The sequence below is a fragment of the Xyrauchen texanus genome, chromosome 23, assembly GCF_025860055.1.
Source record: "Xyrauchen texanus isolate HMW12.3.18 chromosome 23, RBS_HiC_50CHRs, whole genome shotgun sequence".
Classification (NCBI taxonomy): Eukaryota; Metazoa; Chordata; class Actinopteri; order Cypriniformes; family Catostomidae; genus Xyrauchen; species Xyrauchen texanus.
Window position 1 is genome coordinate 1275208 of NC_068298.1, and position 25505 is coordinate 1300712.

Genomic DNA, 25505 nt, shown 5'->3' on the forward strand with positions numbered 1-25505 from the left:
TTATCCGAAGTCGGGTCGCGGGGGCAGCTGCTCCAGCAGGGGGCCCCAAACTTCCCTATCCCGAGTCACATTAACCAGCTCTGACTGGGGGACCCCGAGGCGTTCCCAGGCCAGTGCCTAGTCTACTCCGAGCTCCTCACGGATGACTGAGCTCCTCATCTCTAAAGGAGAAGCCCGCCACCCTTCTGAGGAATCCCATTTCAGCCGCTTGTACTCGTGACCTAGTTATTTCGGTCATGACCCAGCCTTCATGACCATAGGTGAGGGTAGGAACAAAAATTGACCGGTAGATCGAGAGCTTTGCCTTCGGGCTCAACTCTCTGTTCATGACAACTGTGCGATAGAGTGTGTGCAATACCGCCCCCGCTGCCCCGAATCTCCGGCCAACCTCCCGCTCCATTGTCCCCTCACTCGTGAACAAGACCCCGAGTTACTTGAACTCCTTCACTTGGGGCAATACCTCCTTCCCTATCCAGAGTACACACTCGACTGCCAAGCCTATATATATCACGATAAATAAAATCCACGATAAGCTTTTGAGGAATTTTCGATATTTGCTGCGTGTCGCTAAAAACAAGCAGTTCGTCTTTGCTCCACCTTGCGAGCGTGACGCTCGGCTTTCATAGGAATGAATTGAAAACTCTCTCAGCCTCGCTCACAACGCGCCAGTGGTAATGTAGGGTCAGACTGGATGAACTTGCTAATGCTAGCTGCCTTGCTAATGATTAGGTTACGTCAGACACCGGATTGATTCCATCCGCACCGCAAGACTTTATGACAACGGTTGCGCCCTCTCATCATCTCTAGTGAAGAGCGCGACAGAACAACAGTGATGTGGACGACCGCTCTGATCTTTCTGTGCTGTAATCTTGAATATTGTTCTCTAGCACCAAACATGCATCATTTCTGTCCTGTCCCGCTCCGCGCGCGACGCCTCTTTTCCCTGCATGTGTGTAGACATGCACCGCACGAGTTAACATGGTTTCAAAGCAGCTTTTAGACCAAAACGTTTGACCCTTCTAAATGTGTCTTTAATCAGCATGTTACGAGCCTTTAATAATAAACAAATCAATTTCTGTTCTCTCGGGACACCCCTGAACCCACATTCAGCATCATGCCACAATCACAAGGGCTTCTATGCCCCATACTTGAGTATCTGAATCTAAAGAAATATACAAAATATTTCATTTTAATGTAAAAATATCCCAACAAATACTGGACTGCTGTCACTCTGAACAAACCGATGATCTTTGAACATTCATTTTCAATTGATAAACGGTAAAAGACGGTAAAATTGGTAAAAGATCCCGCAGACCCCGCTGCTTTGGCCGTCTCTGGACCCTCTGTGCCGTTTTATATAGACTATTTTGACTTCTTCCGTCAACTTTGAAATAAAAAAAAGAAAGTGCAATGTGTAAATGTATATCATGATAAATATCGATTTCAAACAAAATGAAAAAGATTATCGTGATAACTGGGCCATATCGCCCAGCCCTATATAAGGCCAAGGCATTATTTTTTTTTTGACAGGCTTCTTGAGAATCACCCATTACTGTCATCTAAAAATAAATAAAATGACAGAAATATTCTGAAAGCTTCTGACAACGTTTTGTTTACTAGGACTTTGCAGTATAGGGACAAACAATAACTCCAGTAAGTGCCGGAAACCGTGGTTACCATGGCAAATACTTGTGTTGTAGTTAGTTAGTTCAGTGACTGTCAGGATCGACACAGGAGTCTATTATGTCCTTTGGGAAACACAGGCTGTGTCTAAAAACCTCCTTGGGTTCATACAGAGCATATACACTCACCTAAAGGATTATTAGGAACACATACTAATACTGTGTTTGACCCCCTTTCGCCTTCAGAACTGCCTTAATTCTACGTGGCATTGATTCAACAAGGTGCTGAAAGCATTCTTTAGAAATGTTGGCCCATATTGATAGGATAGCATCTTGCAGTTGATGGAGATTTGTGGGATGCACATCCAGGGCAACGCACATTTTATTTTATCTTAAGTTTTTAATCATTTTGTTTACTTTTTAGCTTTTTAAAAATGTACAAATCCATTTATCCTGTCGTTAAATATCATGTCATGGTTGTATATGAGACGGAGAAAAACACAAACTAAAAGTAACAAAACAGAAGTTAATCAAACATATTCGGTAGCACTTCGGTCTGGGTATCTCAGCGAGTATTGACGCTGACTATCACCCCTGGAGTTGTGAGTTTGAATCCAGGGTGTACTGAGTGAGTCCAGTCAGGTCTCCTAAGCCACCAAATTGGCCCGGTTGCTAGGGAGAGTAGAGTCACATGGGGTAACCTCCTCGTGGTTGCTATAATGTGGTTCTCGCTCTCGGTGGGGCGTGTGGTGAGTTGTGAGTGGATCGTGGAGAGTAGCATGAGTCTCCACATGCTGTGAGTCTCCTATGCAACCAAATTGGCCCGGTTGCTAGGGAAGGTAGAGTCACATGGGGTAACCTCCTCGTGGTGGTGATTAGTGGTTCTCTCAATGGGGCGTGTGGTGAGTTGTGTGTGGATCGTGGAGAGTAGCATGAGTCTCCACATGCTGTGAGTTTCCTATGCAACCAAATTGGCCCGGTTGCTAGGGAAGGTAGTAGGGGTGGCACGGTTCACAAAACCCACGGTTCGGTTCGTATCACGGTTTTAGGGTCACGGTTTTCGGTTCTGTACGGTTCTTGTTGTTATTTTTTCTTTTAATCTTTAACACTCCAGAAATTTCCTTCAGCATATTATATATTTTATTAGCTTAATTATCCACAATTTAGAATACAGTATACATTTTTTTATATGTATTATGATCATTATGTAATCATGCACTATGAATTTGACTTGACTTTAGTTTAAGCACATTATTGGGACCATCTCTGAGTAAAAGCTAGGTGAGATTTTGATACAGCAAAAGAGAAGACATTGATGATTACGTTCTTTTTGTTTATTTGGCACAACAAAAGGAGAATGTGTATTGTTATCGCTACAGGAACTTGTGCCTTTTTAGCACACAAAGATTAACTTGCATTTATCAATTATCAAACTGCCAACTTCAGTGTAGCTCTTACAAAAAACAATATTTTAAAAGAAAAAGAGAGGAACTCTTAAAGCTCTGTCTTTTAAACAAGTCAAAAAATACTTTAAACAAATATATAATATAATGCAATAACATAATATAATGAGGCTATAACTAGCAAAGGCCATAATCATAAAGTCAAGCATAATTTTAACCAGTTTAACACAAAAACAGTATAAACAATGCTTCTATTCCCTGAGAGTGAGGATACATTTCTTTCACTTGAAATTAAAGTGCAGTATTTGGAAACTAGAGATTAAAGTGCCACTGTATGCATTTAAATATTAAAAACAAAAATGCTGGCTATCAAAATGGCTATAAAATGTTGCATAAAAAAAACACTCCTCTGTTCACTTAATTTTCATATTTTTCTGCAAGAATATCAGTTTGTCCACATTTTCTGCCAAGAGGCGAGACCTACTTGCAGTGACTATGTCCCCAGCCGTTGAGAAAACACGTTCACTTGGCACAGATGTACCTTAGACAGCGAGGTTGCGTTGGGCTAACTTAGCAATGTGAGGATACTTATGCTCATTGCTCTTCCACCATGCGAGTGGGTCTTCATCCACAGAGATGCAGCCTGTGGCCTTGTATGAGGTGACTCTCTCCTGTTTATGCTTTCCGACACATTGGCGTGATGTCTTCTCAAGTGAACTGTCATATTAGAAGTGTTGCCATTAGCATATTGAATGCATTTTGCGCAATGCTTGCACACAGTCGCAGTTCTATCCACTGTTTTATTTCCGTTGTCATCGTAATCCAAAATGTTCCCACACACCGGATTTGAACGACGCGGGCGCATCAGCCAACTCCGGGCAGCTTTCATTATCTCCTCCACTTGCCATTTCTGCAGCACACTTTTACTGTGTCTTTGTATGTTCGCGCGAAACTGTCTGAGGCGAAACTGTCTGAGCACGAGGCTATATTGCGCATGCGTCGAACCGTGTGAACCGTGACCGAGACAAGCGAACCGAACCGAGACAAGCGAACCGAACGGTTCGGGTGTTTTTTCATGTACCGTGCCACCCCTAGAAGGTAGAGTCACATGGGGTAACCTCCTCGTGGTGGTGATTGGTGGTTCTCGCTCTCAATGGGACGTGTAGTGAGTTGTGTGTGGATCGTGGAGAGTAGCATGAGTCTCCACATGCTGTGAGTCTCCTATGCAACCAAATTGGGCCGGTTGCTAGGGAAGGTAGAGTCACATGGGGTAACCTCCTCGTGGTGGTGATTAGTGGTTCTCTCAATGGGGCGTGTGGTGAGTTGTGTGTGGATCGTGGAGAGTAGCATGAGCCTCCACATGCCGTGAGTCTCCGCGGTGTCATGCATAACGAGTCACGTGATCAGATGCGCGGATTGACGGTCTCAGAAGCGGAGGCAACTTTTCTTTTTGTATAGTTTTGAAACCAACTCGAAACGCCGTTCGCAACCCATTTATTTCCGTAATGCAGTTTTGTTCACAATAAAACCAGGAACATGTTAAAGTAAACAATGACATGTTTTAGTATACGTTGACTTTAATGGTGACTTTTTGTGTTATTTTCAGGGTGTTTCATCTGCCTGTTAAAGCAGCACAATGACAAACACACTCATCTCAGAGACATGGATAGAGTTTGTGGAAATCTCACTCTTTAGGGCCTGAATCACATCTCAACCTTCATCACCTCAGGGTCTAGTATCAATCCACCCACTGGTGTCCTGAAAAAAGGAGCTGTCACTCAAACTCATCAAGATGATGGACTGGTGTCTGTGCAAACACCCTCACGGGGTTTGAGCATGCCCAGTTGCATCTAAACTCCCCTGGTGGTGACCCGCGGGACACAGAACATGGCCCAGACCAGTCTACTGCAGGGCAAACGCTTCTACTGCCGCGAGTGGGTGTTCCACAAGATCCAGCATTGCCTACAAGAGAAAACCAACAACCTCAGCGTTCCGGGAATCACCGAATCGCGGAACCCCACCAGCGGCACGCTCTCTGGTCCGGGGAAGGCAGGATCGTGGGGGGTTCTGCTGGTGGGCGGGCCAGGCAGTGGGAAGACGGCATTGTGTACAGAGTTACTGTGGCCCGGTTCCGTTCACGTCGTCCACCGCGGGCTGCACCAGCACTGTCTGGGCTTCCACTTCTGCCGGGCGGAGGATTCGGATACACTATGTGCGAGCGCGTTTGTCCGTGGGCTGGTGGCTCAAATATGCCGATCAGGACTCGTCCTGGATTACGAGGAGAAAGTGCGAGAGCCGGCAGTCCAGAGCGCTCTTCAGCCGGGAGAGTGTGAGAGAAATCCAGCCGAGACATTCAAGAGGTAAGGAACACGCGCTCGCACACACACGCATACAAATGGCAGCAGTGCCGTGCAGTCTCTGTATGTTTGTTGGTTGAGCAGGGGGTTATGGGTTATAACAAACACTGATGGGACTTCGTAGGAGTCTTTTGCAAGTCAGCATTTTACCACATAAGCTTGTCAATTGGAGGATCGGTTGACACTTCACTCATATTTAATATAATTCCACCATTGTACCCATTGGTGCCAAGCTTCTGAAGCATCAGCTAATGATTACCAGACAATTCTGTTAAATTATATTTCCATCTGCAGTGCCAGCACTAAAAGCAGAGCAAGACACGGAGGTCATATGGAGGTCAGCGCAGCACTTGCTGCCCTGAAACGAATCATGTGCATTCTGTATTCAAAGTGAAAAGACTGCCTGATGATGATAAATCTTGTGTAGAATGAGGGTTCAAGAGATTGAATGCGCATTGCTATGAGTAGTAGTTCTATCAATCAGTCAACATCCCTTTTAGTCTTTGGTAAATGTTTCATTTTACTTCAATTGGTTTAAGAGTTTGGAAAATGTTAAAAAAGCATTATTGTTACATATCTTTTGTTCCATTTACATCATAAAAGAAGGAAATAAATGCATTTTGACAGGAAATAAGTCACATTTCTGCACTTTTATTTTTTTTATCTAATTGTTATCTACTGTTAGTACAAATTTGTATTTATATTTTTGGAACGCTGAATTCCCACTATTTAGTAGGTCCTCGTGGTGGCGTGCCTCAATCCGGGTGATGGAGGACAAGTCTCAGTTGCGTCCGCTTCTGAGACCGTCAATCGGCACATCTGATCACGTGACTCGTTGTGCATGACACCGCGGAGACTCACAGCATGTGGAGGCTCATGCTACTCTCCACGATCCACACACAACTCACCACACGCCCCATTGAGAGAACCACTAATCACAACCACGAGGAGGTTACCCCATGTGACTCTACCCTCCCTAGCAACCGGGCCAATATGGTTACCCATGTGACTCTACCCTCCCTAGCAACCGGCCCAATTTGGTTACCCCATGTGACTCTACCCTCCCTAGCAACCGGCCCAATTTGGTTACCCCATGTGACTCTACCCTCCCTAGCAACCGGCCCAATTTGGTTACCCCATGTGACTCTACCCTCCCTAGCAACCGGGCCAATTTGGTTACCCATGTGACTCTACCCTCCCTAGCAACCGGGCCAATATGGTTACCCATGTGACTCTACCCTCCCTAGCAACCGGCCCAATTTGGTTACCCCATGTGACTCTACCCTCCCTAGCAACCGGCCCAATTTGGTTACCCCATGTGACTCTACCCTCCCTAGCAACCGGGCCAATTTGGTTACCCATGTGACTCTACCCTCCCTAGCAACCGGGCCAATATGGTTACCCATGTGACTCTACCCTCCCTAGCAACCGGGCCAATATGGTTACCCATGTGACTCTACCCTCCCTAGCAACCGGGCCAATTTGGTTACCCCATGTGACTCTACCCTCCCTAGCAACCGGGCCAATTTGGTTGCCCCATGTGACTCTACTCTCCCTAGCAACCGGGCCAATTTGGTTACCCCATGTGACTCTACTCTCCCTAGCAACCGGGCCAATTTGGTTGCCCCATGTGACTCTACTCTCCCTAGCAAACGGGCCAATTTGGTTACCCCATGTGACTCTACCCTCCCTAGCAACTGGGCCAATTTGGTTACCCCATGTGACTCTACTCTCCATAGCAACCGGGCCAATTTGGTTACCCCATGTGACTCTACTCTCACTAGCAACCGGGCCAATTTGGTTACCCCATGTGACTCAACCCTCCCTAGCAACCGGGCCAATTTGGTTACCCCATGTGACTCAACCCTCCCTAGCAACTGGCCCAATTTGGTTGCTTAGGATACCTGGCTGGAGTCACTCAGCACACCCTGAATTCAAACTCACGACTCCAGCAGTGATAGTCAGCATCAATAGTTTGAGAGTGTAGAGGGAGTGACTGGTTATGTCAATCACAGTGCATCATGGGAGTGTGCAGTCGCTGCAGAGCTCTTTTGTCGCACTTTGTTTGCAGTGATTCTGTGATTGGTGGATATTTCTCTTAAGGATCATAGGTAGTGTAGAGCTTCACCAGAAATTTCGCTATTAAACAAGTTATAAAAAAATCAATTTAAAACAGAAGCATACAGCATACCATTGATTAACGACCTTGGAGCTCATGGTTGGTCTGTCTTCAAAGGGTCTGTGCAATGTGGTACTGCTCAACCGAATCACACACGTGTTTGTGAGGGAGTGCAGGTCAGATGTTTATGATGGTAAATGATTGGTCAATGGACGGTCAATAGTTGCATTGATCTCTGAGGAATAATCTGCTAGCCTGGTTCAACACTGCTGCCTTACTGTGTGTGTCCGTGTAAATTCTGCTGTGTAATCACACATGTTGCATGTTGTGACCGCCGGTCTCTCACCTGCGGCATGAACTGCATAAACTTTTTGAAGTGGTTAAAAAAATAACTTTCTGTACATAAATGAGTGTAAGTTGATGTCGCTCTTGTTCAGATTGGCTGCTTCCTTGCAAGCTCCATTTGTGTATCTGCACTGCAGTAGTGCATGCTGGGAGATTTTAGTTCTTGTGCCCACACACACACACTATAGCTGAGTGTTGCTCTGTAAATGAATGTGATGTGGGCGCAGTGCCCAGTTCAGATTAGACTCCACAAACTATCTTATTGTCTCTCTCTGTATAGGAATAATGAGCAGAGTTGTAAAGCAGTTGTATGAATAATATTGGTGGTTTTTGGCAGTGTAGAATCTAGGGATCTGCAGAACTACATATTTTACATTTACATTTATGCATTTGGCAGACCCTTTTATCCAAAGTGGCTTACAGTGCACTTATTACAGGGACAATCCCCCCGGAGCAACCTGGAGTTAAGTGTCTTACTCAAGGACACAATGGTGGTGACTGTGGGGATCAAACCAGCAACCTTCTGAGTACCAATGTATTATACAGAGCACTTATTACAGGGACAATCCCCGAGCAACCTGGAGTTAAGTGTCTTACTCAAGGACACAATGGTGGTGACTGTGGGGATCAAACCAGCAACCTTCTGAGTACCAATGTATTATACAGAGCACTTATTACAGGGACAATCCCCCCGGAGCAACCTGGAGTTAAGTGTCTTACTCAAGGACACAATGGTGGTGACTGTGGGGATCAAACCAGCAACCTTCTGAGTACCAATGTATTATACAGAGCACTTATTACAGGGACAATCCCCCCGGAGCAACCTGGAGTTAAGTGTCTTACTCAAGGACACAATGGTGGTGACTGTGGGGATCAAACCAGCAACCTTCTGAGTACTAATGTATTATACAGAGCACTTATTACAGGGACAATCCCCCCGGAGCAACCTGGAGTTAAGTGTCTTACTCAAGGACACAATGGTGGTGACTGTGGGGATCAAACCAGCAACCTTCTGAGTACCAATGTATTATACAGAGCACTTATTACAGGGACAATCCCCCTGGAGCAACCTGGAGTTAAGTGTCTTACTCAAGGACACAATGGTGGTGGCTGTGGGGATCGAACCAGCAACCTCCTGAGTACCAATGTATTATACAGAGCACTTATTACAGGGACAATCCCCCCGGAGCAACCTGGAGTTAAGTGTCTTACTCAAGAACACAATGGTGGTGACTGTGGGGATCGAACCAGCAACCTTCTGATTACCAGTTATGTGCTTTAGCCCACTACGCCACCACCACTCCACCATTTTCAAAATCAGTGGCCCAAATGATCAGTTGACTATTATGCCTTTTCCACGCATCGATAATTCAAAAATTTTCTCAGTGACTATTATGATTACCCGGGCATTTTTCTTTAAAAATGTATATATACAAGGATAATCAGACAAAAACTATTGTCTCCTCATACATATTTCTAAACATAACTTTAAACCCAACACATTTGGTAAAGTGTTAGCAGCAGGGTAACTTAAAGGGGGTCCCAAATTGGATGTGTCTGCAGACGACATTGTGTGTTATAAAATATATTATTTTCTATAAAGAATTGGTCCGTGTCTGTCGTTGGCGCGGAGCTACGACTCCGGAGGCTGCTCAGTGCCACCGAGCGTAACTCTCATAGTTTACCATTAAATTCAACCCTAATCATTATTAAAGGACATAAAAGGACTCTAGCATCACTGGGTGAAATATTGTGTATATTTCATATTTTCAAAATGGATTCACTATATTCGGCAGTCTGGCAGTTCTACCAGGAATATGAGCAGTTTTCAAAGCTAGCTAGCACTAAGGCAGAGAGCGAGAGCGCGACCGTTTAGCAGCTCGGGCTACAAATAGACCCCATGATTGGTATCGGCCGAGACTGCTTCCAGCAATCGGTGATCAGCCCCAAAAATCCTCATCGGGGCACCCTTACATGAAACCTATTCAAGGGTACTTACAGAGAAATTGCATAATAAACGTCGCCATTTCTAATCATTCTGTTTGCGCAGTTACGCCAGTTTCATACAGTAACCTGCAAAACTCATCAACGCCACTTTGCCCATTCTTGAAGAAGTACAAGAACCTTCCTAAGTTGTGTATGGCACTAAATTCACAACTTTGTGCCACCTCCTGCATCGCATCGATGCGTCCTTCAGTATTAAGTACAGTAAATGATATATCACCCCCTTGTGGTCTCCCAAAGATATTACATTAAACTGAATTGGACAGTGAATTGGAAAGCATGCAACCGATTGCAGTATTCTTGGCCGATTTAGATTTCCGATTTGTTTGCAAGTGTGACCTGCCGATACTGATTTTTCCGATTTTCTTTCTAAGAACTATTATTGACCACATATACAAACAAAATCTACCTTTCTTCAATGCTAAATTTTATTTTCATAATAAAATAAATAATTAAACATTACAATTTCCCCCAAACTGCACTAAGTTACAGGATCTTCTCTCACTTAAACAACTCTCAAAATAAAGTGCTCTGTGACTGGAAAGAGGTAGAAATAACAATTAACTGCAAATGAGTTGCTTTATATAACAGATGTCATTTCCCACTATTTTTATAAATGGACCTTTTTCTCTTTATTACTCGTCTAACAAAACAATTCCAAAGATCTGAAAAACTGAAGTGTCCAATACGCTCAACTTACGTTAGATGTCCAAATATCAGTTGTAAAACGGAGCACTGCTTCGGGAACAGCTTGCATACCTGTCAACACTCCCGTTTTGTTATTTCTCCCAAAAAAACTCCCGTAATTTGTATGGCCCAAACCACGTTATATGAATAATCACATCAATATATTATTCCAAGGTGGTCCAGTTGCCAGATCTTGAATGAAACGCATCCTACTCACACAATCAACACATCATACACATTACAAATCATTTATGACCTCAATCTGGCAACCTATAACCCAGTTGCACTGTTGATATCTGCGCAGGCAGTAGATGCGGGATGTTAAATCAAGCATCACTGGTAGAGGGGAGGAGAAGACTCAGCTGGTGCTCCGGCGAAAAAAACTAAATATACATGTAAATTTAACAACAGCTGGATGGAAGAATTGAATTTCATATCCCGAAGCCATACCGACAATGCCCACGCCTATTGCAATGTGTGTCACACTGATTTTAATATCGGACACAGTGGGAAAATTACGTTAAATCACAACGGCACAATTTGTATGTATTTAGCCTGCCTCTGCCATCCAGCACCCCCCTTCCCCTCTCCCGGATTTGTGTACCCAAATGTTGACGGATAACAGGCTGCGTGTGTGACATGACACGAGATTAAACAACTCGGGCAACATGACGTCGGAAAGTACCTCCTACTCCGTATCGAGGACATTTATCAGATTTCTGATCCCTCTGTCCTCAACTATGGAGAACAGCTGGTCATCCAGGGCCATGAATTCCATCATTTTCCTCGTAATTGTTTTGGTATTTTCGCTGCTCATTCCAAGGAATGATAGGAGAGGCTGCTGACTCGTGACTGGCTCTGAGCTCTGGCTAGCTTTAGCCGCTTTCACTTTTAGCTTCTTTTAGCATGGGCATGTTCAGCTGGGTGATGGTGTTTTAAATGTCTAATTAGGTTTGTTGATCCGAAAGTTATTGTGGTGGTTCCCCCGCGGTTTACTTTGGCCTTACAATTATTACACATTTCCAACTTTATGTATTTTTCACTCACAGTGAAGATCTCCCACGCCAATGACATGTTTACGTGCGGCTGTGACGTTGTTGTCTGCGACTCTGGCAACAAAACGGACCGGCTTGGAATCGGAAAGACGTGAGGCTGACCGGCCGGTTACCGGTCCGGGCTTAGCATGCGGAAAATCTGCTAATTCCGGTCCCTGGCCAGTCGATCGGTGTATCTCTACATACAGATTAGTTTTCTAATAAATAATAATAAAATAAATTGATCAATTGTCACACATTATACATACATTTCTGCATATACATGGTGAAATTATTTATTTTTCACATATCCCAGCTAAGCTGGGGTCAGAGTGCAGGGTCAGCCATGATACGGCGCCCCTGGAGCAGATAGGTTCAAGGGCCCAACAGTGGTGTCTTGGTGGTGTTGGGGCTTGAACCCCCGACCTTCTGGTCAGTAACCCAGAGCCTTAACCGCTGAGCCACCACTGCCCTAATTTAAATATCGGCAAGCGTGATGAGAGCACAAACGGCGATGGTCAAAAACGTTTACCGTTTGCAGACATCACTCAGAGCGAGTGCCGCATTCTGGTAATATGTCAATAATGCATGCAAGGGTTTAAAACACGCCCGCAAGTTCTTTCTATTTCCTCGTGCGGCTGTAATCTAACTTGAGCATCAATAATGCGCAGTTATAGTACAGCATTGATGCATGATTAATCATTTACAAGAGCCGCAGAAGACACATGAAAGGACAACTAAAGCACTTGTGCTGTTCATGTGGGATTTCCACGCATGTTTTAAATGCCCTTCTCGTTTGCATTCTAATAGCAATTCCTTTATAGTGATGTACATGTACAATGACACCGATATAAATATTGAATCTGTCTCTGTGTGTGTCTCTGTCAGGTGTGTGCTGTTGCCATTGTTGAGCTGTAAAGCTCCGTCTCAGGCTCTGTTTGTGTTGGTGGATTCAGTGGATGAGGGCTGTTCGTCAGGAGACAGACATCAGAGGTCAAATATCGCCGAGCTGCTGGCCGCCCATCACGAGCTCTTCCCGCCCTGGCTGCTGCTGCTCTGCTCCGCTCGACGACAGAACAAGCACATCACGAAACTCTTCACAGGTAACGTGCTGTACTGCTCTCTCACCCCTATGGGGTTACATTAGTTAGGCTGTGTGATCATAAGAACGCCTAATGAATGATGTTGTGATAACATAAATGATTAATCTGTTGAACAGACACTTTTATCCAAAGCCACTGTATGTCAAGAGTAAACCAGAGAAGAACAGAAGCTAGAGCTGCTTAAATAATATTAAATAAGGTATTAAGATCAAATAAAGTGTTAGCGTTATATATTAGGGCTGCTAGCATCACCGTGACAACTGCCCTCCGAGGTGGTAGAGTGGCACCATGATGGTAGAGTAACCGGTGGTTATGCACATGATGTATATATATCAACTTAAAAGACGAAAAAAAAGACTGTTTGTGCACGTTCATGCACGGCTCTGCATTCGCTTCGTTGCAGGTTTAAGTTGTAATTATATTTATGTTGTTGATATAGCTGATTTAGCTTATATATATATATATATATACAGCTCTGCAAAAGTCACAAGATGTTTCAAAACAAAATGTGTCTTAAGATGGTAATTTGTATCTTTAGCTTTAGTGTGTTAATAGGAAATGTTCATTTTAGGCAACAGATGGCATGGTTGGCACAGAGCCCCCCCACTGAACAACGAGTCAGTCTGGGATTAAATCATGTTTATTTGTGTAGCGCTTTCCACAGCACACATCGTTTCAAAGCATCTTTACAGAAGATCAGCATTAACAGAAAATGCAACTGTAATGCCTATAAAGTTGGTTAACCCTGGGAGAAACCAGACTCACTGTGGAATGAAATGAATACAGAATAAATCGGGTAACAATGATAAAATGCGGCTAATATGATCATATTTCTTGGTTCTCGTCAGCACTCTGGCTGCTGCATTTTGAACCAATTGAAGTTTATTTATTGATCTTGCTGGACATCCTCCCAGTAATGCATTACAATAATCTAGTCTTGAGGTCATGAACGCATGAATTAGTGTTTCGGCATCAGCAACAGAGAGCATATGCCTTAATTTAGCAATATTTCTGAGGTGGAAGAATGCTGTGCTACAAACATTGGTAATTAGATTATCAAAGGACAGATTGGTATCAAATATAACACCTAATTATTCACTGATGAAGATGATGTAACATCCATCTAGAGTCAAATTATATTTTACCGGCTTATTTTTAGAGTTGCATATCCTTTTTTTTTGCATATTTAATTGCATGCATTTGTGCCTACTTTTGAAGATAGGGAACCGTGGCACTCATAAGTGACAGCGATTTGCTGGTCTTATTGCACGTGATTCACTGGCGCTTGTTTAGATTTAGACGTTAGATGTCCGCTAGTGCACCTGTGCACACACCGGTGTTGTGATGACATCACACGTGCACACTGACTCATTAACACGGTGACCGTTATTGTTGTTTGGGTGTGAGGGGCAGGTCTCCGTGACCCCGGGTGGGCGAGCTCTGCTGTTGCCATGGTGACGGGGGCTTCTGGGTCAAAGGGCAATCTGTGGGAAATAGTGCAGAACCGTCATGTATTCACTGCTGTAGGGAACTCAAGCAGACACGACTTTAGTTGGAAAATTGGTTTTAACTTCACACAGATGTGGTCAGTAAGGGATTTAATGACAGTAACACACATTGTTTATGTCTTGTGTTTGTACTTTTGAAACAGTATTTTAATGTAGATTAAACCCCAAATTTACTAATGGCACTTTTCCGCCGCACGTTACGGTTCGACTCGACTGCTCGCTTTACTTTTCTGAGCTTGCTTTTTACTGCACTTTAGTGCCGCCTCAACGTGGGCGGGGTTATAGGCTGATCGTCGTAGTTGCTCCGCCTCTACTGCCGTGACATCATCTTGAACGCGACACAAAGGAGCAATGACAAGGGTAAGCTAACATGCCATCTAGCTTATAGCAATGACACCGGTAGTGACGATTCTCTCTGGTCAATCGGTGATCTGCAGGGTTATGATGTCACGATTAGTATCGGCTCGTTTGATACCTCGACCGAGGTGGTACTAAAAAAGTACCAATTACCAGGTACTATCCACTGTGGGAAACCCCGCCAAATAGCGAGTCGAGCCATATCGTGCAGCAGAAAAGCCCATTACATGTAGTAAATGTTAAGAGTTCACTCCGCAGTTATTGAGTAGTACAGTGGAGATCCTTTCACTGTCAAACTCCTCTGTGACGCTCACTGAACATACTCCATTCTTAAAGAGACAGCGCCGTTTTAACAGTTGGTGACATCAGCGGTCACATGCACACGCACTGTGCGGGATGGCTTCGTTCAGCCAGGTTTCCGTGAAACAGCAGATAAGAGCTGCAGAGTGGGAAAGTCCTTATTTGCTTGAGTGATGCAAATGGCATTTTCTGACCGTGTTCATGTGCTTGGTGGATAATACTGTACTTTCACCATGTTTACATTATCAACCGGAATGAAATGACTGAATACATGACTAGCAGAATAGCAAGTCTTTCTCTCTCTCATCTCTCTATGGCAGAGAACATGTCTGTACAGGATTTCTGTCGGTGTATAATAATTTTCAGTATCTCTCTCACTCTCTGTCTCGCCCCCGCTCTCTCTCGCCCCTCCATCCCTCTCTTTCTCTCGCCCCCATCTCTCTCTCTCTCTCTCTCCCCCACTCACTCCCTCCCTCTCTCGCCCCTCTCTCTCACTCACTCACTCACACACTCTCTCTCTAGCCCCCCCTCTTTCTCTCTCTCTCTCTCTCTCAGTTCAATTTAAATGAGCTTTATTGGCATGACAAATTGTACTTTGTATTGGCAAAGCATTTATATGAGCATGAAGAATAAATTAGATAAAGTAGAACAAATTCTGTAGTGAACAAGTGTGGAAAAACGGAATAAATCAAATAAAATAGTGTATATACTTTCAGTGCTGTTTGTGTGTAAAGAGTGTGTGTGTGTGTGTGTGTGTGTGTGTGTAAATGGGCGCAGCACTGTTTGGTCGACTCTTCCCTCTTTTTGTGGCAGGAATTGATGTATTTTGTCTCTTTGTTCACCAAGTAAATATTGAGCTTGTGCATCATTCTTCAACTTTTTGAAGTTAGGACAAATCGCTCTCTCTCTTTCTCTGTGTGTGTGAGAGAGCGACCCGGCCCTCTGACTCAAGACTTTTGTGTCTAATCTGAAAAGCATGTTCTGATCAAAACACACACACTTGAGCTTTGAATTGGGCAGCGTGTGTTTGTGAAGTGTATTTTAGGAATCTTTGGTAAGACATTTGAATAGTGTGGTTGAGGACGAGATGTTTCATTCATGCGAAACACTCACCGCATGGACAGAGCGAGTTCAAATAGCCCCTCGTCCACAGAACACGCATGTGCATCGTGTTTAGAGCTACTGTGCTGCTTGAAGATCTGATGCTCACGTCTCTATTTCGGGGCCAAATCAACCCCAGATGATCAGAGATGACCAGAGGAACCAAGAATGTATTTCTCAGAGGTTGTATAGCTCAATGAATGTGGATAGCAGAGCTTGTTTGCGCTTGGAAGAAAGAGATCTTGGCAAATTGGGACTATGTTGAGATCACTGGAGTCATCTGAGAAACAGGAGACTTTGTCCTCCATTTAATCTTATTGTGGTCCATGAGAAACATTTGAGATATCACACACAAACTCGCACGAAGCACACCTGTCTGTCGTTCTGTCAAATGATAGATGAAGTCGCTTATGGTTGAAGATCCAGTTTCCTCCCCTGCAGCAGCATCTGTGACGGCTTCATCAGCAGGTGTTGAGGAGTTCATGACCTGCTATTTTAATCAGACTAACGTCATTTAAGAAGCCCTGTGCTTCTCGACCCAGCAGCACAAATCCACCACTAACATATCCAAATGTCTCGAACCCTCTCCTGGATTTGAGAGGCGGGAGCGGAAAGCAGGAACCCTTTAGCCTCGGGCCACACCATTTAATACTTCGACACATAATTAACAAGAATAAAATAAAACATTATATACTGACATACATGGGTTTTGATCTCAAAGCATGAGCAAGCATGCTGAAACATTATTTTGACATTACTAGTTCAAACTTGAAGACCAGCAGGTTTGCTGGGCCAGTGCTTTGCCAATTTTCCACCACAGAACTGCCCTTTTCTTTGGCAGATATATGTAGAACCGGGCCAGATTGGGCAGCGGTACCATGCCACTGATTGAAGTGAATACAACAGTTCATGTTCATGTGTGTGGGAGGATTCTGAGAAGTCTTTGTCCTGATAGATCCAGGAACTACAAATGATATTTGACCGCAGTGCTTTTAGAAAAATAACTCGCACATCTTGTATTTACTAGATGGACCGTCATTTGTAAACCTGTATTTAAACTCTTTGAACTCTCCATCTCGTGGCAGTGATCCAAACCAAACATCCCTTTAACCTACTTAAACAGATGAGTTGGTAACGTGCAGGCCCTCTGGCCAATACTGTTCCACTGACCCACTTTTAGTCCCCCTAAAAGGCCTCTTCCTCTTTGAGCCTTTCTATATCCTCCATGCGGACCCGCCGACACTCGCGGCATACAGACTGCTGTTGTTTTGAATGGCTGGGTCACTCCATTCAGAAATGAATGCTGTACTGTGGGGAAGTGATGAAAAATACCCCACTAATGACAAAAACAACCCCGGAGCAAGAAGATGGTCTTTTAACCTACTGGCGCTGTTGGTGATATTTAGCCGACTAGTTGGCATTGTGTAAATGTTGTTATTGTTGGGAGAATTTCTCAAAGGCATGTCCAAGTCACATTTTAATTAGATAGGAGTGGTGGTGGCGTAGTAGTCTAAAGCACATAACTAGTAATCAGGAGGTTGCTGGTTTGATCCCCACAGTCACCACCATTGTGTCCTTGAGTAAGACACTTAACTCCAGGTTGCTCCGGGGGGATTGTCCTTGTAATAAGGGCACTGTATAATACATTGGTAATCAGAAGGTTGCTGGTTCGATCCCCACAGTCACCACCATTGTGTCCTTGAGTAAGGCACTTAACTCCAGGTTGCTCCGGGGGGATTGTCCCTGTAATAAGGGCACTGTAAGTCACTTTGGATAAAAGCGTCTGCCAAATGCATACATGTAAAATGTAATGTAGATAAAAATGGGAAATTATAATTTGCATAAAGAAAACGTAAGCTTGTTTTGAGAACCATTGTGACACTATGCAAAAAACTCTTTGTTGTACTAAATATAGGCTTGTAAAATATTGTCTTTAAGCGAAGTATAACTATTTTTGGGGTTAAGTATGACCCAGGCATGTTATTTAGAGGTTTTGTGAGATTCACCAATAGGAACGGGTTAGTGAAAGCCAATGAGACGAGAGAAGAAGAAACCGAAAGATTGTCTGGAAGTCGGGATGTTTTTCCACAGGTGTGCCACTGTTGTCATTCATGCCCTGGTTTAAATTTCAGGCAGGTTTTATTTGGGAAAGCTCAGCTGTTGAGTGCAGCCTCAGGCCTGAAGCATTAAAGACAAAGAAAATAACTCCCGAGTCCTTTCAGAAAGACCATTATATAATCTCATACAAAGGGGGTTTGTGAACTTTTCATACTCTACGGGGTCAGCAAGGAAAGGTGTAATCAGTATTTCATTTTTTGCTGGTTTGTCTTTTTGTGAAACGCTGACATTTTGGAGGGGAGGGGGATTGGTTTGACCAATTTCTGTTCAGTTTCCCAATGAAATGTTAATTGTTTAAGTGGTCAATTCAATTAAAGGGAAATAATGCTTGTCTGCTCTCCCACCATTGGGGGCTACAGAAACATTATTACATATGCGAATGACCTTCGAGGAGTTCATGGTCTTTCCTTTGACCTCAGTGAGACTGAGTCCATGGGAACTGAAGAACCAAATCTGTACATAAATGCTTGTTCTGCCCTTTGGGCCCCTGTTAAGCAGGAATGCTGCCCCAGATAAAACTATGGAATTTGCAGTTATCTGAAACCGAACGGCCAAAGCTGTTGACATCTGTTGGCATAAGTGCTTGTTTGTAAAACCCACGGTTCTGCCATGCTTTATTCTAGAAAATGTCTGAATTTGCCTCATGTGGTGTGAAGTTGCAGATGTGGCCTAGTTCTGTCACAGGAACCATTATTAGCAGGAAAAGTGCGTTTATCCGTCACTGCTGGACTGGCGCTGTTTTGTGTCTTGTATGTGATTTTGTTGTCTACTGTGGTTTTGTATTTTTGACCATATATATTTCTACTGCACACCTAATTTGTTTGTCTTTGATGAAGACGTGTCTGACTGTAATAGCTGGTTCGCCAAATAGCAAATGTCCCAGTTAGCCAGAGTAAATGCTAAGTCATTATTTTCATCTCTCAAGCTAATGCTCATAGCCATCAAGCATTAACCTGTTGATGCGCCCCTTTTTGAGCACAAACCATGAAAATGACACACCTGAACTGAAATGGTTGTATTTACGGGACCCTTTGGAGTTTGGACACAGTTGTGGTATCTTTTGAAAGAGACACTTTGGGTTTTATTTCACAAGTTTCAGAATTAATATCTGTTGTTATTTATTAAAGTTAGAGAAGCTGAAGTTTATAGTAATGGAAACATTTTGTGCTGAATGTGTTTTTATAATCTAAAAAAACAATAATAAAAGTGCAAAGATAACCCAGAAATACAATGTGCTCAAAGTCACGAGTCTAGAGAAGTTTCGTTTCTAATCTGAAGATGATTTAATAATAAATGAGTTCCTGCAGCTTTAATCTCTGTAAAATCTCTGGAAGTGTTCAGAGTAAAATTAAGCTCCGCTTCTCACTAAATCTGACGGCACTGCTCTACTATTATGAATAAAACTACGCCACATTTTTAAAAATAGACTTTGGAGACGGGCTGGTTTTGTTTATGAGACTCTAATATATCAGATCATAAACAGTTTTACAACATGAATGCTGCTCAGATTGCAGTTTGATGAAGAACGATGACGAAGGCGAGATCTCATGTAAACAATGGAGAATATATCAATATTTCTCACATTTATCACTTTTATGGACAAAGTGCGATTGGATGTTTTTAATGAATGCTTGTCATGGACGATTGACCCAAGTGTGTTGAACTGGATTCATCTGGCGATCGTGTTTTCATAATAAAAGTCCCGTTTTGATATCGCGTTTTTTCATAATAAAAGTCCCGTTTTGATATCGCATGTTTTCATTTGTACTCCTGCACAAATAACTCAATTGCTGTTTCTGGTGGATTACTATCCTGAAACAGAGATCGGATATCAATGTTGAACCCTCAGACCTTTTGACAAGATGTATCATTTGTTAACATTAACTACATTTATAGACGGTAAATTATATATTAAATGTAAGCAGAGTGACGTCCCCACCATGTGCAAGCGATTGCTTATCCACAGGTTAACTTGAGAACACGAGAAAAATTGTATCAAGGAACTTCAACGTTTTCATACTGAAGCAACTGGAAAAAGAAAAGTTTTTAGATTTTGTACTTCAATGTTTCTTCATATAGACATGTCATATCTAAACCTCAGTGTTATCAAATGTGAGCACTAGCAATCATTTGTTTTGACTGTCCAATACTAATCACCTGTTTCTTTCTCATAGGTTTCCGAAAGATCAGCCTGGATGACCTGCGGAAGGCCTACATTGTAAAAGATGTGCAACAGTACATCCTCCACCGGCTAGACCAAGAGGAGACACTACGGCAACACCTTACCAAGGAGACAGCAGAGATGCTGAACCAGCTTCACATCAAAAGCAGCGGCTGCTTCATGTACCTTGAACGTGTTCTCGACGGAGTGGTTGAGAACTTTATCATGCTCCGGGAAATTCGAGACATCCCCGGAACTCTGAATGGACTCTACCTTTGGCTCTGCCAGAGACTGTTTGTCAGAAAGCAGTTTGCCAAAGTCCAACCCATCCTAAACGTGATTCTGGCTGCCTGCAGACCACTGACTCTCAGGGAGATTTATCATGCGGTCTGGACTAAAAGCATGACTCTGACGATGGAGGACTTTCACAAGAAGATGGATATTCTTTCCAAGCTCGTAGTCGATGGACTTGGCAGCACTAAGATCTTGTTTCACTACAGCTTTGCTGAATGGCTCCTGGATGTTAAACACTGCACACAAAAATACCTTTGCAATGCGGCTGAAGGGCATCGAATGATGGCTATGAGTTACACATGCAGAGCAAAGCAGCTGAAACCTCTGGAGGTGCAGGAGTTTGCCTACCACCTGATCAACTCTAACCTGCAGATCGAGCCATTTAATCTTGCCCTTTGGATGGTGTGGAATGGTACACCTGCAAAAGACTCCCTGTCCACATCGATACCAAAAGAACAGGAGGTACTCCAACTGCTGGTCAAAGCTGGAGCTCATGTAAGCAATGAAGATGACCATGCTTCATGCATCGTGCAAAAGGCCCTTGAACGTGAGGACTCTATTCAAACTCTGTTAGATAATGGGGCTTCTGTTAATCAAACTGACTCCAGTGGTAGAACTCTGTTAGCCAATGCTGCATACAGCGGCAGTCTGGATGTTGTGAACCTACTTATCTCCAGGAGAGTTAACATGGAGTTGCAGGACAACCACGGACAGACTGCACTTACTCTTGCAGCTAGACAGGGCCACACCAAGGTGGTCAACTGTCTCATTGGGTGTGATGCTAACATCAACCACACAGACCATGATGGCTGGACTGCCCTTAGGTCTGCAGCCTGGGGAGGTCATTCAGAGGTTGTGTCTGCACTCTTATATGCAGGTGCTAAGGTGGACTGTGCAGACGCAGACAGTAGGACCGCCCTGAGAGCTGCTGCCTGGGGAGGCCATGAGGATATTGTTCTCAACCTTCTTCAACATGGAGCCGAAGTCAACAAGGCAGATAATGAAGGACGAACTGCACTAATCGCTGCTGCATATATGGGGCACCGAGAGATTGTGGAGCATCTGTTGGATCATGGAGCCGAGGTCAACCATGAGGACGTGGATGGCAGAACAGCACTCTCCGTTGCAGCTCTTTGCGTGCCAGCCAGCAAGGGTCACGCCTCTGTTGTAAGTCTACTAATCGACCGTGGCGTGGAGGTTGACCACTGTGACAAAGACTGTATGACCCCGCTTCTGGTGGCTGCTTATGAAGGCCATTTGGATGTGGTAGATCTGCTTCTAGAAGGAGGTGCAGATGTTGATCACACTGATAACAATGGGAGAACGCCTCTGCTTGCTGCAGCATCCATGGGACATGCTTCTGTTGTCAATACTCTGCTGTTCTGGGGTGCAGCAGTGGACAGTATCGACAGTGAAGGCAGAACCGTGTTGAGCATTGCATCCGCACAGGGCAATGTGGAGGTTGTCCGAACTCTGCTGGACAGAGGATTGGATGAGAACCACAGAGATGATGCAGGCTGGACGCCACTACATATGGCTGCTTTTGAAGGACACAGACAAGTATGTGATGCTCTCATTGAACAAGGTGCCCCCTCCACAGAGGTTGATAATGATGGACGTATCCCATTGATTCTGGCTGCTCAAGAGTGCCATTACGACTGTGTGCACATCCTTCTAGAGAATAAATCCTGTATAGACCAGAGAGGGTACGATGGTAGAAATGCTGTCAGAGTTGCAGCGTTTGAGGGACACAGAGATATTGTGGAGTTGTTGCTGAGTCATGGGGCAGATATTGACTTCAAGGATGCAGACGGTCGACCAACACTTTACATCCTTGCACTTGAGAATCAACTGGCCATGGCAGAGTACTTTCTCAAAAACGGAGCAAACGTAGAGGCCAGTGATATGGAAGGAACGAACAGCCCTACATGTGTCGTGTTGGCAGGGCCATGTCGAGATGGTCCGACTGCTGATTAACTACCATGCAAATGTGAACTCATGTGATAACGAAAAGCGATCGGCCCTCCAATCAGCGGCTTGGCAGGGGCACACAAAGGTTGTTCAGATCTTGATTGACAACAGCACTTTTGTAGATCACATGTGCAACCAGGGTGCTACTGCTCTTGGCATTGCAGCTCAGGAGGGGCACATCGATGTGGTCCAGATTCTTCTAGAACATGGTGCAGATCCTAATCACGCTGATCAATTTGGTCGCACTGCCATGAGAGTGGCAGCCAAAGGTGGTCACACTTCCATCATTAAACTCTTGGAGAAATATGGTGCCACAAGTTTCAATGGCTGTAACCCGTCCCCCATCCACACCATGGAGCAACAAACACCAGTATCAGTTGCTGGGAAAGTTCAATCACCTACTATAAAGTCCAGCAACTCTGGAAGCACAGGAGCCGGAGAAGTACATTCTATGGGTCGTGTACAATCCAATGGACCCGTTCACCCATTCAGCTCCCCATCAGGGTCTCCAGACTCGACTGTAGACCGACAGAAGTCCTCACTGTCCAACAACTCACTCAAAAGTTCAAAGAACTCTTCCCTGAGGACCACCTCGTCCACTGCAACAGCCCAGACTGTTCCCATTGACAGCGTCCATGCCCTCTCCTTCATTGAGCAGATCCAGCAGCATTCACTGCCTCGCAGTCGCAGTCGGCAATCCATCGTTTCTCCATCCTCCACAACCAGGTCCATCAGCACTCAGCCTGGCTCCCCGACCACCGAGTTTGACTGGAGCCAGGAAAAGCCAGACCTCAAATCAACCAAAGCATCCAAGAATGACAACAACTGCTCCAACAAAGGAACATCTGGTAAGAAGTCCAAGAACAGCTCTCATTCACAGGGTCAAATAGTGGAGTATGAGCTGACTCAGTTTGATAAAAGTCTTGTGCTCAATAAGCCAGTGTCCAGTATTGCTGTGAAGGACCCTCAAAGTAAGATCATGGTGGGCAGATCTAGTGCTCTGGATTCTAGTCAATCACAAGAGCAGTTTTACATTCAGCCACAGAGCTGTGCAGATAAGAAGAGGAATGGAATCATGACCAACCCCAACTATCACCTGCAGGGAAATCAGGTTTGTTTTGGGAGAGTTTCAGTCCCCAGAACTGTTTCCAGTAGGGGACATCAGGACCTTCTGGACAATTACCCAATAGGGGATACAGAATTAAGCCTTAAAGAAGCCCTACAGCTCCAGCTTGAAGGATCAGAACCTGGAATGAACTGCAAAAAAGAAACGCCATTATAACTGGTGGGTGTTTTAATTTTCCAAAGTCGAAAGGCTCAGGTATACTTTGTTTCTCTGCATGCCGTTCCGTCTCATGTATTGTCTAGTGCTCTGCCTTTCAAAGTATTCTCTTTATGACTGCATGCACACTACAACTGCTTTGTGATACTCTTTTAGTACAGTCGATGCACACAGACGAGGACTGTCAAAGTGTCAGAACGTGTAGAACAACTGTGCTGCATGCGGGAAGTACCAGCAAGCAGTAAACCCAAATATACTTTGGCCTTAATACAGATTATGGGTTCATACATTTCAATTGGCAAAGGGGAGATTCTTTGGGTAAAAGCACATTTGTAACTAACTTCTATTGTGTTCCTAGATTGCTATGTAGATGTACAAGGCATTATTATTATTATTATTATTATTATTACACAATAGCTGTAGATTTGCTCTTTAATTTGCCTTATTGAGATTGTGTGGCTTTAATCCAGTGTAATTGGCTTTCCCTTTTAAAAATCTTCTGTCACGGTCATCAGTTGCGCCGTCATAGCCTGGCATTGGCATTTAATTGAATTAAATACTGACTCAAGGATTATTTTGCCTTTTCAGATGTCTTGATCTTTATTTGCCATTCAGAAAGAGACTGTGCCAAAGCAAACGCTTTCATCTGCAAAAGAACTGAAGCCATTGTTCCACACTTCTCTGTGGAACATCTCACGACGAAAGGAACTTGAGAGAACTGAAGGGAAGGAGGTCGCCCAAGGGTGATGCAAACTAATACTTGTGCCTGTCTGCTCCAGCCTTCTTGTGTTGATCATAATGCACACAGACGCTTTTTATTTAATGCATTAATATTTAATGGACAGTGGATGCACTTTCTTCCTTTTATTTTTTAAGAAATATTTCAATTGTAATTGTTTTGTTTTTTGCCTTTTGATGCTTTTTTTCAAATGAGTTTGTTCAAAAAGAAATGTTTCTGATTGTTTCATGTTTGTTTTGTCTTGGCCTGTATAAGTGCAAATTGGCAGTGATGTGCCAACTTACTGCCAAACATCACAAACTTTCTGCCATATTTACATTTTATAACTCTAATTATTTAAAGTCTCCATTTGTTGTTCAGTGCTCACATTTCAATCTTAGTCTTAGTTTACACTTACACAATTTGTTTTTTAATTTTAAATTTTCTCCCCAATCTGGAATGCCCAATTCCCAATGCGCCCTAAGTCCTTGTGGTGGCGTAGTGTCTGGAATGCCCAATTCCCAATGCGCCCCAAGTCCTCGTGGTGGCGTAGTGTCTGGAATGCCCAATTCCCAATGCGCCCCAAGTCCTCGTGGTGGCGTAGTGTCTGGAATGCCCAATTCCCAATGCGCCCCAAGTCCTCGTGGTGGCGTAGTGTCTGGAATGCCCAATTCCCAATGCGCCCCAAGTCCTCGTGGTGGCGTAGTGTCTGGAATGCCCAATTCCCCAAGTCCTCGTGGTGAGTGTCTGAATGCCCATCCCAAGCTCCAAGTCCGTGGTGGCGTAGTGTCTGGAATGCCCAATTCCCAATGCGCCCCAAGTCCTCGTGGTGGCGTAGTGTCTGGAATGCCCAATGTGCTCCAAGTCCTCATGGTGGCATAGTGTCTGGAATGCCCAATTCCTAATGCGCTGTAAGTCCTCGTTGTGGCGTAGTGACTTGCCTCAATCTGGCTGGCGGAGGACGAATCTCATTTGCCTCCGCGTCTGAGACGCATCTTATCACGTGACTTGAGCGTGTTTC

General features: G+C 44.1%; 2 protein-coding genes across 3 annotated transcripts in view; one reads left to right on the forward strand and one right to left on the reverse strand.

Moving 5' to 3' along the window:
• ankrd50 (ankyrin repeat domain 50) overlaps positions 1-25203 on the forward strand; it is a 27314-nt gene extending 2111 nt beyond the window's left edge. Inside the window, 5 exon segments of the mRNA XM_052154605.1 lie at positions 4632-5385; positions 12460-12674; positions 20233-22427; positions 22429-23769; positions 24355-25203. Of these exon segments, the coding sequence (XP_052010565.1) occupies positions 4913-5385; positions 12460-12674; positions 20233-22427; positions 22429-23766 (4221 nt within the window). The 5' untranslated portion in view covers positions 4632-4912 and the 3' untranslated portion in view covers positions 23767-23769; positions 24355-25203.
• The window catches only part of LOC127663144 (histidine-rich glycoprotein-like), a 133666-nt gene that overhangs the window by 103677 nt on the left and 4484 nt on the right, over positions 1-25505 (reverse strand). Inside the window, exon 2 of one of the 2 annotated variants that reach the window (XM_052154623.1) lies at positions 18086-18118. The exons of the other annotated variant lie outside the window; for it this stretch is intronic. The gene's annotated coding sequence lies outside the window, so the exon portion shown is untranslated. Of the gene's footprint in view, positions 1-18085; positions 18119-25505 lie in introns of those variants that run through there. 2 annotated transcript variants of the gene reach the window in all.